This window comes from Vigna angularis, chromosome 6 (assembly GCF_016808095.1).
Source record: "Vigna angularis cultivar LongXiaoDou No.4 chromosome 6, ASM1680809v1, whole genome shotgun sequence".
Lineage (NCBI taxonomy): Eukaryota > Viridiplantae > Streptophyta > Magnoliopsida > Fabales > Fabaceae > Vigna > Vigna angularis.
Window position 1 is genome coordinate 34,854,076 of NC_068975.1, and position 14,220 is coordinate 34,868,295.

Here is a 14,220-nt window from a genome sequence, read left to right on the forward strand (position 1 = left end):
TAACAGATGTTGGATAATTCTTCCCTTTATTTTATAAAGAGACTCTTGTAAGAATAGTAATGTCAATAGTCCTAAGGCATACGTCACACAACTGAGAAGCAGATGTTAGAGAAATTCTAATAACTTGAGAAAATACTACTTTTCCCTTATCCTTATCATTGTTTACTTCATTATGTTTTTAACACTGCAATCATAGTTATTAATGTATTTAGGTTTGGTATTGTGACGTTTTGGTCCTGATCTTACTACTGAGCTTGAGCTGTTCACTTGTTTAATTTTACAGAGGTTATAAGATTGACTTAATTGTAAAAGTAAAAAATAGAGAAAAATGGTGAGTTCAATTCTTTCATTAATATTTAAAAGATATAAGAGTAATTGGAAAGATTTAAAAAAAAGGACGAAAGATTTTATGATTTCAATTCTTTTCACTAACCAAGTACTCATAATTAATATTTGTGAATAAAAAAAATTGTTGAACTTCAAAATCACGATTATGTCCCTTCTTAGCCATGACAAAAGAAAAATGAGTCATTCTCCCTGTACCTCACTGTCTTCGTCCTGCACCTCCAAAATATATTTTAATTCCAAAGTATATCCCTCAGCACAGTCAACAAGAATATTTTGAATTTTTAAAAGGCTGACTAATTTTGAAACTTGAACTCTGCCGCATCTCACCCTTAAACCTTACACCCCCTTCTAAATCACTCCTCCCTCCTCCGCCCTCCCTCCTCTCCCATTGTTCTCTCCGGTCTCTTTTGCCCCTCTTTTCTCCTCCCTCCTGTGCCAAGCTATTTGTGTTTCTCCTCCGTGCTTGATTTCTCACAAATCTCAGGTGCTTCCTGGCGTCCAGGTTAGTATCTTGATAAAATGTAGGTATTTGCTGTCATACAAATATATGCATGTGCTTTTCGAGTTCTCTGGGTGTTGGTGTTGGTCGCCGGAGAGCAGCTGCTTAAACGCCAGTGGTTGCAGACTTCCACAGTTGGAAGTGAGGAAAGTAGGGAAACCGCATATCAATATGCGGAGGGTTTCCCAGGCGGCTCACATTAACCGCACATCCATGTGCGTTAGTTGTCGCCGCATTTCGAATAGCGTTTAGGTTTGATTTCTAGGTTTTTTAATTTTTTTTATTAGGTTAGTATATATTTATTTTATTAGGTTAATTTTTTATTAGGTTAGTATATATTCATTTTATTAGGTTTATTTTTTATTAGGTTAGTATAATAAATTTAACTTTTTTTGTTAGTTGATAAATAAAATGTTTTCTTAATATATTTTTATTTATTTTATTTGTTTGTTAAATTTTGTTGAATTTGTTGAATTTATTTTTTTTAACATTTTATTAGGTTAATATAATAAACTTATATTTTTAGAACTACAAATTATGTCCCGAACTAGATAGAGTATCTTTCTCTCGTAAGTGGACATTAAGTTGATGGATAAGGCAAGAGAATAATATTGAGTTGCTGGATAAGGCAAGAGAATAATACTGAGTCTGGTGGGATCTTAACTTCCATATTCATCTTTTCAACATAAAAATTAACTAACCTAAATATTGTTAAAAATTAATTAACCTAAATATTATTAAAAATTAACTAACCTAAATATTATTAAAAATTAACTAACCTAAGTATTATTAACAATTAACTAACCTAAATATTATTAAAGAGGTTTTTGGCAGACTAATAATACACTGCCTACTAACTAAACATAATCCATAAACAAAAAATTTAAAATAAAAATTCATAAAATTCGTAGCATAAAACATAACGAAAGAAAAACAGCATGTGCACATATAAGAAACGCACTTCAAAGTGCGACAGAAACATATAAGAAACACACTTCAAAGTGCGACCACTAGGAAACGCACTTCGAAGTGCGGTTAGGATTCCACGAATAACATACCTCTCTTCTTCCTCTCGCCCAACAATGCCACAGCACCACCAGATCTTCCAGCACACCCAGCACAGTCAGGGAATGATAACCACCAACTCAATACAGTAAAGGAGTGAAAACAAAAAAACAAAAGCAGTGAACAGAGAATGCTATGCTATAGTGGAACAGTGGAAACGAAGAAGATGGCTGCAACTTAGGGTTTATACCAAAAAAAAAATTAGTTGTTGGCAGTTACAAAAAATGGTTGGTGGTTAAGAAACATTAATTGATTAATTAAGTTTTGACTTTTTATTAAATGAAGGATAAAGAAGTAAAATTGGAAATGCAGGGATAAAGGTAATAAGGTGTAGGAAGAATCACTCAAGAAAAATCCGGAACATGTTAAATTATTTTTTAATACATTCCGTAACGTATTTCTACTTTTCCGTTGAAAAAACAACTAAATCAGAGTGTATAGGGATGGATGGGGCGTATGGGGGTGTGGCAACTACTATGGTAGAGAAAGGAGAACCATGTCGGTGAGAAGAAGGAAAAAGTAGTATTATGATTAATTTTCAATAAAGACAAAAATGTCTTTTCACTAGACTCACCTCCATGCATTTACTTCTTCACCCATATAAAATTAATTTCCCATTTTACCCTTTGGGAATGATGTAAATACTTGCATGATTTTGTAAACTAACAACACCTAAAGATATTAATAAATATATTAAAATAATATTATCTTATGTGCAAATCCAATTTTAAATATTTCTATTTTTTAATAGCCTCTAACCTTGCTAAATTCTGAAGTAAAACAAACATTTTAACACTGTTTCAACACATTTTATTATTTAAAAAAAAATAGTTTCTGTTCCATACATTAATTGCTTGCTAACTAATTACTTTCCAAAATGAATTTATATTCTTTCTTAATTTGCGTTTTGATAAATTATTGTGTAATATAATTAATTTTCTTTTCTTTCCTTTATCCAATGGAAACATATGATAAACAATGAGTAGCCAAATAAAACTTATAATAACTGCTTCACTTGATCCTTGAATGGACAGGTGGCTTGCTTCTAGGCCAACCATTTATGACTCATCACTTGTCTTGCATTTACCACTCATTTATTAGTATTACCCACGGTCAACACAAAGCAGTCGCAGCTTTGAGGAGCCACTGAACTCATGTTATGTTCGGAGGATTATTATATAAATAATAATAATTAACATGATATAATTTAAATTAACTAATTTAACTTATAATTTTAAATTTTTTATTTTAGTTCTTTATTTCATTACACTATAAAAAAAATAAGAAAGCAATTAATTATTTATTAAGTTAAAATAAATTTTAGTTTTTTTAATTGTCTATTTTTATAATGTAGAAAGGGGTGTGTGAATCGCGTTGCATTTGGTACCAACTTCCGCACAACTAAAAAGAAACAAAAGGCCTGCATACAATGGAAACGCATAATCGGAAAAGCTTAAAAACTGAGTTATCCAGCGTTGTATCTTAGTGTAGGTTAGTACAACTCTTTTTACAGACAACTGAAGAGTGTAGTACCCGATGCTGCTGAATTGATGAGCTAAAAGATCAGTATTGTAATGCAGTGATGATTATACAAATTGGTACCCTTCTGCTACATTCATAGCCCATCATCATTTATCTTATGTACTGGTGGTAGGCATGACAAATAGATGGAACCTGCAATTAAACAAGATGGCCCACGAAGGACAAGGTCTGTCCAGCCACCTCATTAACTCAACTCCCATAGCTGTACTCTGCTCATACTTCACACCACTGCCACCACAAGTAAATCTTATTATGCGGGAACATCCACACAATTACAAACATTTAAGAATGATTTAGATACAGATTCCCCCAATCCGGTGATAATTTTTCCATCACGTGATTGAAGTTAACCCAAATTACTACAGAGCTGATTTTCTACTACAATTTTGACCCACTACTGATTTTACCATTCAAACATTCACCTGACCCACACCAGACCGGTCACGTCTATTCTAATCTTTAACAGTCAGAATATGGTTTCTGAATATACAAGAGAAATTAATGCAGACACCAATTTGAACCTTGTAGGGACGCGCCTCGATGTCAAGCAACTTCAGAGGGCAAAAACTTGAACTTACTCTTCTTTCAACCCCCACAAAAATTTATGTCCCCTTTTGTAGCCAACGTTGTGAAGCAAAACCATGGCCGAAAAAACAGCAGGGGGAATTTGGCTCTGTTAAGTTAAAGAAAAGATTAGACCTTTCCGCTCCCGCTCCAAGAACTTGAACTAAGCAAGACTTCCATGATCAGACCCATCGTCATAGTAATATGGGGACAACTTTCCATCTTTCTTGGCTGGTTTCGTTAGGTTCTCTATGCCCACCTCTTGTAACATCTTCACCACTCTTCTCATCGCAGGCCGGTTGATTGGAAGAGGACTGGTGCACATGAGGCCAATGTTGAGGACCTTGCAAATTTCTTCTTTGAAACAAGAATCAAGCCTCGAGTCAATCACATGCTCCACGCCTTTCTGGTCCAAGGTGGTGCACGCCCACATAACCAAGTCTTTTTCCCCAAATTCAGGGTCAATGGGTCTCCTTCCCGTAACCAACTCAAGTACGACAACACCAAAGCTATATATATCACTCTTCTCATTAACTCTGAGTGTGTATGCATATTCTGCAGAAGGAAAGAATCGTATCAGTTTGACTCCATTAAGACTATGAAACTGATCGCTATTGTAAAAAATAAAATAACGAAATGACAACTTCCTAAGCAAAACAAACCATTTGATACAAAGCATAATTTTCTGATTAAAATTGGTATAATTCATTCACATTGTTTCTGTGGGCATAAATCTTCTCCGTATACTTATAGACGATTATCTTTAGATTTAAAGGTTTCTCAAATTAATATATGATAGCAGTGATTAGTGTGTGTTAAGCTGAACTGGCACCATACTTAATTGTGTCACATATCTATCAAAATATGATTGAACGTCAAGAAAAACTGGAAATAAATGACAAAAATTCTGCAAACCTGGTGCTATGTATCCACAAGACCCAGCTATAACAGACATGGATTTAGTTCCTTTCCCGGTGGCATCAACTACCTTAGCTACTCCAAAATCTGCCACCCTTGCACCGAAGTCCCCATCTAACAAGATGTTATTAGATTTCACATCTCTATGAACAATTGAAGGAACACAGTCGTGATGCAAATAAGAGAGGCCTTCTGCAGCATCAACAGCTATCTTATACCTAGTTGGCCAGTCCAACAACCCTCCTTTATTGCTATGCAGTAAATCACCCAGGCTACCATTCGGCATATACTCATAAACCAATAGCTTGCTATCCCTAGTAGTGCAGCAACACCACAGTTTGACAATGTTCTTGTGCCTAATTTTGCCCAAAGTTTCAACCTCTGCGTCAAAAGCACTGTCTTGATGAAATTGACCCCTCTCCACATCTCCGCTGTCTATATCCTTCTTGACGCCGCCCCATATCTTCTTCACAGCAACCACTTCCCCGCTGGTCAACACAACCTTGTAAACCTTACCGGAAGACCCACTTCCTATCACATTATCTTCATCCAGGCAATTCAAGATCTCATCTTCGCTGAAACCCAGTTTATGAAACGACATCAAAGTCCACTTTGATTTATCAACAGATCTCTCAGCATTCTTGAAATTCTTGTACCTTAAGTAAAACCAGACAACACCGATGACAAACACCAAAGTGGCAACTATAAAAATAGCTCGCAGAATCCACACAAAACCCTTACCCTTATCCCCATTTTTGCCATCACACAAACCTTTGAAATCCTCGCACAAGCCAGGATTGCCAATAAAACTAGCCCTGTACATATCCTTGGCCAGCAGTGGGGGTAGCTTTCCAGTAAGCTTATTATAAGACAGATTGAGCTGATTGAGCTTCAAATTCTGCAACGCCGTAGGAACATTCCCCGAGAATTGATTGTTGGAAAGATCAAGAAAATTCAACACAGCCAAACTGCCTATTCCATCAGGAATCACCCCACCAATCTCATTATTAGCCAAATTCAAGTCATTCAGTTTCTTCCACGACTGAATCTCCTTGGGGAGCTCCCCGGATAACATATTGTTATGAAGATCAAGAGTGCCAAGCTGCCCGAGATTCACAATACTCCCAGGCAACGACCCACTGAGCCTGTTATCACCACCAGAAAACTCTTGAAGATTTTCCAACCACCCAATCTCCTCGGGGATCACACCCGAGAAATTGTTCTTCGTCAGAATCAACGACGACAAATTCCTCGCCCCACCAATGGTCCTCGCAATCGAGCCACTAAACGAGTTACCCATCAGTTCAAGCAAATACACATGCGGAAGGCCCCACATACCCGCCGGAACCTCGCCGGACAACCGGTTCGTACCCAACCTCACACGCGCCAAGCTCCGACACGAGCCCAAACTCGCCGGTATCTCCCCGGAGAACTGGTTCCCGAGCATCAACATCTCCTCCAACTCGCCGTGATCACAGAGGCTCGCCGGAATCCCACCGAAGAAACGGTTGGTGGAAACGTCAAGCCATCTCAAAGGACCGGACTTCCCTAAATTGTCCGGCAATGACCCGGTGAGTTTGTTCCCGAACAACCTCAGCTCATAAAGGTTGGGCGAGTTAGCAATACTGGGCGGCAACTCCCCGGTGAAACCGTTCTCATAGAGGTTGAGACTCTCGAGAGGCAGACGACACAGCTCATCAGGAATGCTCCCACTCAAATGGTTCATGGAAACATCAAAGAGCCGCAACGAAGTGAGGTTGGAGATTCCTCTAGGCAATTCGCCGGAGAGCGAGTTGTTGTACAACTCAATCTGCTTGACAGTGGTGATGCGAGTGAGCGAACTAGGGATGGGTCCATAGAGGTTGTTGAAGGTCAAATCCAAGACGCGAAGGTTTCTGAGGTTCCCGACGGAGTCGGGAATGGGGCCCACGAGATTGCAAGCGCTGAGCCAGAGCGTCTCTAGATTGGTGAGGTTGCCGATGGAGTGAGGAATGGGGGAAGGGTGGAAGGGGTTATAGGAGAGGTTGAGAGTTTTAAGGGAGGTGATATTGAAGAGAGAAGGCGGAAAGACGTCGTCAAGGAGGTTGAATACGAGGGAGAGGGTTTGGAGGTTCTGGAAGGTTCCAAAGGAGGGGGGAACGGGGCCGGAGAAGTTGTTGCCGGTGAGGTCAAGGTAGCGGAGGCTGGGGAGGAGGGGGAGTGTATGGGGGAGGGTGCCGGTGAGGAGGTTCTGGGAAAGGTCAAGGTGGAGGAGAGGGGTGCAGAGGGATATTTGGAGAGGGAGGGTTTGGTTGATGGAGTTGTTGAAGAGGATGATGGAGGTGAGGTTGGGGAGGCGGCAGAGGAAGTTGGCGGAGAATGGGCCTGCAACGTTGAAGTTGGAGAGGTCGAGTGAAGTGACGGCGCTGCTATTTGGGCCGCATGTGACGCCGGCCCAGTTGCATGGGGTGGTGTCGCGGTTGTTCCAGGACGCCAGAGACAAGTCAGGGTCGTCGAGGGATTGCTTCCACTGGTACAGATATAAACCGTCTTGGTTGAGAGCAGAGATGAAAAAGTGATTTTGGAGGAGAAGCACGGTGAAGAGGAAGAACAGAGGAAGCAGGGACATTTTGTTGTTTGGTTTTGTTTTCAGTTCACCAACACTTACAATGCTGCTTTCGTCTTCGTCTCCTTGCGCTGCTGCTAATGCAACTTCCAACTCAACTCCTTTGTGGTTGCTACTACTGCTGCTCACTATCTTTCCTTGCCTTTCCTTCAGCTCACAGGGACCATTTTGCCTCTTCTTTCTCTATAACCCACCTAGCATCAATGTACCCATTATATAATACTCTTTAAAAAATATTTTTTTTATACAAAAATACATTAAAAGAAGTATTCCATTTTCTTTCAAAGAGGCACTAAGCCAAAGCAGCATTTAGTTCTGCAAATTTGGTTGGAGATATTAAAACTAATTATTACCTCTATATTGGGAAGCTGTCTAAAAGAATACTGATGTTTTCGATTGAGAAAAAGCCGTGTAGCTTTTGTTTTGTGAAGTCTACGGCCCAGGGATTACTAGATTTGATCCTGAATATAAATCTTGTTGTACCAATTTAATTATGGCATACTAGGCAGTCCTCAAATGTACTCAAAATACTATATATATTACCCTCGAGGTCAAGGTTGCAATCCCCAATATGTGATTTTTCAGATCTACCAAGCTCGTTAGTACACCATAATGATGTCAACTAATTAATTGCCTATATTTAAGAAAACTGATTGAGCTAGTAGTTAGAGGTAGATGCACCATGTGCAAGTCCATTTGGAGCAAAATGTTCTCTTTGAGTAACAAAATGATGTTTTAAGTAATCTATACTGATCATTAGTGTCTGGTCAGAGAAGACAAAAATAACACATAACAAGTATTGTGCTATATATGAAGAAAAGGGTTGTATTTCTCATAATGTATCTCGCATCAAAGAATCAGAAAATAATGACGCGTGACTATCATCAGGCTACAAGGAGAGAGGAAAGGATGTAGTAACAAACAGCAACAACCGTTTACTTTGATAAAGTGCAGTGAAATAGTAACTGTAGTGACTCCACAAAGGAAAAAGCAATGTTAGTGGAACACTGGAGTGTTTGTGCAATGAACATGAATTTGGAGACCGAACCGCTGGGAAAAAGATGCATTACCCGTGCCAGTTACAACAAACACATCATGATGGTTTGTAGACCAAGAATTGCGTAAGAAAAACAAACAACAGTGGAGATTGTTGTATGCTATAGCATATTAATTACGAAGAAGGTTATACAAAACAAAATTTTGAGTAACGTTTTAATGGCATCAAACACTACGCTCAAGTTGTCTATTGGTTTCAAAAAGCTACATTTTTTGCGAATATGTATGATTGTGTCTGTGACTCTAGTTCGTGGTATTATGAAAGAAATGGAATTCTTTGCATTGATGTCTGTTTGTTTTATTCAACACGTAAAAGTTAAGAGTCTCAAAGCATTCTTATAGCCAAACAATTTTTTTCATTTTGTATTTGTTAGGTTCAAAATTGAGTTTAAGTTTCATAAGTAAAATTGTAAAATCTAAAAAGTTGAATACCGTATAAATTTAAAATTTTGAATTAAACGTAGTATCAACCTTTAATATATTGGTTAGATTCATATTTTATCGATTTTATATCTTTCAAGTAATCCTCTCTTACAAGATCTATCATTGTGAAGGAAAAAATGCTATTTGGACTCGAATAATTGGAAACAAAGGATATTGTTTGTATTATGCTATTGGGACATCAAAATCAAACACATAAGATCTGATGGGTTGGGATTTGTTTTTCCATTTTGTGTGAATGATATGGAGGAAATATGAAGAGGCCAAGGTTATGAATTATAGAGCAGTGCTTGATATTGTTATATATGATTGAAAGATATATATTGTTGTTATCTTTTGGGAAGGTTCCAGTTAGTGCAATAATTTGCCAAAGTATTATTGGGGGAGTGAATGAATAAAGAAAAAAGAGACAGAAGGTAGGACAAAATTATAAGCGTGAAAGAAGTGAAAGGCATGGAAGAACGAAGAGAAGGATTGTAAAATATTGGATTGGGAAGGGCAACAGTGGATGAGATTGAATAACACGAAGTGAAAGGACATATCTTAGGCTGAGAAAAGAGGAAGAGGACAGAGCTTAATGCAAATGGACAATTCTTAAACGTCTCGTGTTTCAATGAAACAGCAATACCGTCAATCTCAGTCAAATGTCGGAAAAACCCGCCATTTTTCCTTCTTTTATTTATGAATTTGAAGGCAGGGAAATTCACGATGGATCAGGAATGACAGCAAGGTAAGGTCAGAAATCGATAGGATATATTTTTTATTCAGTCCGTAACAAAAATTTTATTTCATTATCACTTGATATTTGTTTAAAAAATATTTGCAAAATCTTGCATATACTTGTATATATTTAAAAATATATATTTTATAAATTTTAAAATAAAAATCACAAGAAAAATATATAAAATATAATATAAATTAAATTAAATATAAATTAAAATTTAATTTTAATTAATTTAAATTTAATAAAATATAAATTAATTTTAATTTTAATTTAATAAAATGTAAATTAAATTTTTATTTTTGTTTTTTTTGTGAGTAACAAATACATCTGGGTACAAGTAGTATAATACTCACTCTCAACCCGTTTATAAACAGATATTCAATGCAGTATTTTTGTCATCTTACACTATACCATCTTAATTATTCTCTCTATTTTCACTCTTAATATATTAATTGATTTCTTTTATATTAGTCAATTTAATTTTATTGAATTTCTTTTTTAAATATAATGTTTTAATCATCACTAAATACAAAAGTCATTGCATCCACATATTCACAAAACAAGTCCTACTTGTTGGAAACCTATAAATTTTTGTAAGTTGCATAATAAATATTTGAGTAATGGAAGATAATTAAAATAGAATAACTTTGTATTATTTAGGACATCTTCAGAGCTTTTTCAGAGAAACTTATGCTTCGTGATGAATATCTGATTCCTCTCTTTAGTATAAAACTCGTAAATAACATTTTATGCTTAAAATATTTGTTGAAAGTATATCACTTAGTATACTCTAAATTTATTTGTTTCTTAAATATAGTGTATATTTACTGTGAAAACATCGATACATTATACTGAAAAATTAAAATAACTAAAATAAATAAATGAAATTTAGAGAAAGATTATTCCTTTTCATCTTCTTGTAAAAACACAATAAAAGCATATGAAATAAATAATTTATTTTAAAATAAAACACATTAGGAAGTTAAAGAATTTTGTTTTTAACTCTCCCATCTATTTCCTCAACTTTGACTATTTGACACAAGTTACGAGAACTCTTAGGACACTCACAATGGTTGATCCTATTCCAATGTGACAAGTATTTTCAAATTTAAGGAGTTGTTCGATAGTAGTAACTATGGATGAAACCTTGGCGTTCAAATTAAGGTCTTGTGTTTGAAAATCAGTATGTAGTCAAATGAAGGTGTTGTTGAGTTTGCCACATTTTGTTTCGGGGAAGAAGATCGCGTTGATTACAGATAGCTTAGTAGCCTATAAAATAATGATGCACCGTAAACTAGCCATGTTCATTTATCACAAAATTTAATTCATTGAACTTAGAGCATTTAATTTCAATTATCCGCGTATCACATATGGTGTCTTGATCTTCAATTTGTAAGATCTTTCGGGATTTATTAAGGTTATACTTTAAGTTTTGAATACTTAAAAAAAAAATCTGTTTAAGATTGTTTAATAAAAACCAAGAAACAAAAGGACACTTAAATGATAAAAAGATTAATACTTTATTCTTAAAATAAAATTTAAATATAAAATTTTATTTCAAAATTTCTCCACAAAAGTTAAATATAATTTAATTAGGGATTTAGAAAAATATGAATATTGTAAAGAGATGTGAAAGTTTTGTAAAATTTTAAGACAATAAATTTATCATTTATGAATCATTTTATGTATATATTAATCATCTTATTTATTTTTATTTAATTTAAAACTTTCAATTTATCTTGAATTCATAACCATACTCACCTCTAATTATGGAAAGTCAGTACTAAACAACCTAAAGTCACTATTTTTGTTTCTTATGAGTTTGCATTATTGATATTACAGGTGATGGTGCTTGTCGTGCACCTTTCTGTTAGACACTTTTTGTGAGTGAAACCTATTGAACCACTTTTTCTCCTTTGGTTTGGTAGATGGTATAACAAACATATAGTATGATTTTGTAGTGGGGAAGAACAAGGAATCATGACTGATTGTAAATGTGTTTTTTTTACACTTTATACCATTGCTTCTCATATCTATGCATGTATACAAAATCATACAAAAAAAGCGATTACCTTACACAATTTGGGGAGTTACATACGAGAGAGTCTTTGTTTATACAGAGACAAAGTCATTTTTAACACATTACAGAATATTTAAAAGCGTTTTTCATTATACTTTCATGGTTTGTGAAATTTTACTTTTATACAAATACCATTAGCATTAGGAATGACAAAAAAAATATCTATCTATGGATACTTTGGATAAAATATATAACGAGTACTAAATATATATTAATAGATTTTGGCAAATAATGAATACGGGTATTTAATTATATACTTACTAATGAAATTGCTTTATATTTAAGAAAAGATGAATTCAAATGCTTCAAAAAATTTGGTAAAGGAAAAAGAAAACAGTGAAAAGGGTGAATGTGTATAGTAATGCGTTATGTAAGATTTTACTACACAACTTTTAACAAAGACAAACAGTTGCCAAAAAGGAGTTGCGAAAGAAAGAGCATGAATTAATTATTCACTCCTTTATTTTAACTTTATCAACAAAATACACAATAATAGTCTAAATTAATAATGTAGGTCGTTGTCCAGGCTAATTAATTGGACTATTAAAGCACTTTGTTGTCGTCCATGACGACTTAATTAAATCTGCTTTTTTATAATAAAATCAGAAATAGAAAACATAGTAACAGGTTTCTCATATTGTTTTGTTTGTCGGATGCAAAAGAATTTAGTGGTCCAAGAAACAGAAACCCATCTAAATATTTTCCTGATCCCAAGATGTCACACACTCTCACTACCATCATCCATTAAGAAAACAACAATTATGAGAGACTTTAAAGGCAAAACCTTTTAGAAGAGTACAGTACAGCGCAGCCAGGTTCACATTGAAAGATATACGGTGGAGCCCCAGGGGAAAATCTGCGGGGTCTATAACTAATAGCTTTTACAAACTTTGAGGCATGTTCATGGCCCTTGTTCATTATATTAAGCTAGACAAAGTTACAAAAGCCTAGTACAGCAGTAAAAGGTAATGGTTCCAACCCATTTTAGCCTGTTCCACTCACATACATACATTATTGTCGTCTTATATTTCAACTATTTTCACACCTTTTCTCTCTCTCTAATAGTGCTACTTTGCAACCACTGTTTTTGGGAATTCTTTTTCCCCATTTTGGTGTGGCTTTCTCTTCTTTTCGTACGAAACCTCTTGTTGCCAACTCCTTTGCTTGATTAGTGAATTAAAGGAGATTTGGAGAAGATCCTTGTGGATGTTTGTACCTTTTATCCACATTGTTTAACATACAACACATGTTTAAAGCATTCTTAGAAGAATATAAGTACAATGTTAGCTGTATATATGTATATATATTCCAAGCATGATCTCTCTGAGTGCTGGTTTGAAAATAAACCAGGGTTCATGGAAAGAAAAACATGCATATTGCATATTATGTAAACCACTTATAAAACCGAAAGGTTATTACGCCATCAAAATTGAACTCCCACCAACCCTCAATCACTTAAGTTTATGCTTCCTTTTCACGAGTCATGATTCCTTCGCTTATCAAGCATCAATCAATTACGAATATTTTTGACAAAAGTGTGAAATGAAGAAAACAATTTCAATTCTCTCATTGGAATTTGCTGCACATTCGAAGCATTTTAAATGGACGCAGAGTTGGCCGGTGAAGGAACATATATGAAAAAAAAAAAGAGAGTTATAAGTTTGTATTTTTTTTATCAAATTTTATAGGTTTAAATAAGCTGCAAAGTCTCTTTTGATTTTAAATAACTTTTATTATCAAATCCTTCTTAATTTTGTTATTTTTAATTAAAGTTTTATTATTTAATATTTCTGTTAATTAAATGATATAACATATAACGTTATGCGATTAATATAAAAATATATTATGGTTAATATAAAATAAGATAGTTCACTTGATTTATATATTTTTAAACTATAAAATCTTATATTTTCTCAATATATGTATAAACAAGTATGTAAAATAACATAATATAATTAATAATTACATAACTCATTTAGTGGAAAAAAAGTAAATTTAAAATATATTCAATAAACGAATAAAATTTAACAAAATTCAATTAAACATATAAAAATTTACAAAGAAATTGAAAGTTAATTAAGTCAATTTTATATGATAAATTTCAACAACAACAATTCATATTTTCATATATTTAAAAAAAATGCTTATTAAAATAAGACATTAGATAACATTATATTAATACAAACTTTGTACCATATCGTAAAAGAATTATATACATAATTTGGCTTTTTATTCTATATAATTAACCTCTTTAATTTTCATATTTATTCAAAGAGGTGTCAAATCTGTCTAAAGGGGTGGTGATGTCGATGCCATATTTGATGTCAAAGTGATGGGTGAGTGTCAGGGTCATGCATTGGTTCATAACGGAACTGCTT

The 14,220-nt window shown here is 34.5% G+C and overlaps 1 protein-coding gene across 1 annotated transcript; it reads right to left on the reverse strand.

Annotated features, from left to right (window-relative positions):
- Positions 1–3,479: 3,479 nt before the first annotated feature.
- Positions 3,480–7,744, reverse strand: LOC108342935 (receptor-like protein kinase HSL1). Its single transcript, XM_017580847.2, has 2 exons — positions 4,934–7,744; positions 3,480–4,573 (listed from the first exon to the last, which is right to left on the reverse strand). Exons 1-2 carry the CDS (start codon positions 7,542–7,544, stop codon positions 4,182–4,184), a joined length of 3,003 nt encoding a protein of 1,000 aa, XP_017436336.1. The 5' UTR covers positions 7,545–7,744; the 3' UTR covers positions 3,480–4,181.
- Between the last annotated feature and the right edge of the window lie 6,476 nt (positions 7,745–14,220).

Coding starts and splice junctions, on each gene's coding strand:
- LOC108342935 (XM_017580847.2), bottom strand. CDS start 7,544: ATGTCCCTGCTTCCTCTGTTCTTCCTCTTCACCGTGCTTCTCCTCCAA. Junction 4,574..4,933: donor TTGTGGATACATAGCACCAG/GTTTGCAGAATT, acceptor TTCCTTCTGCAG/AATATGCATACACACTCAGA.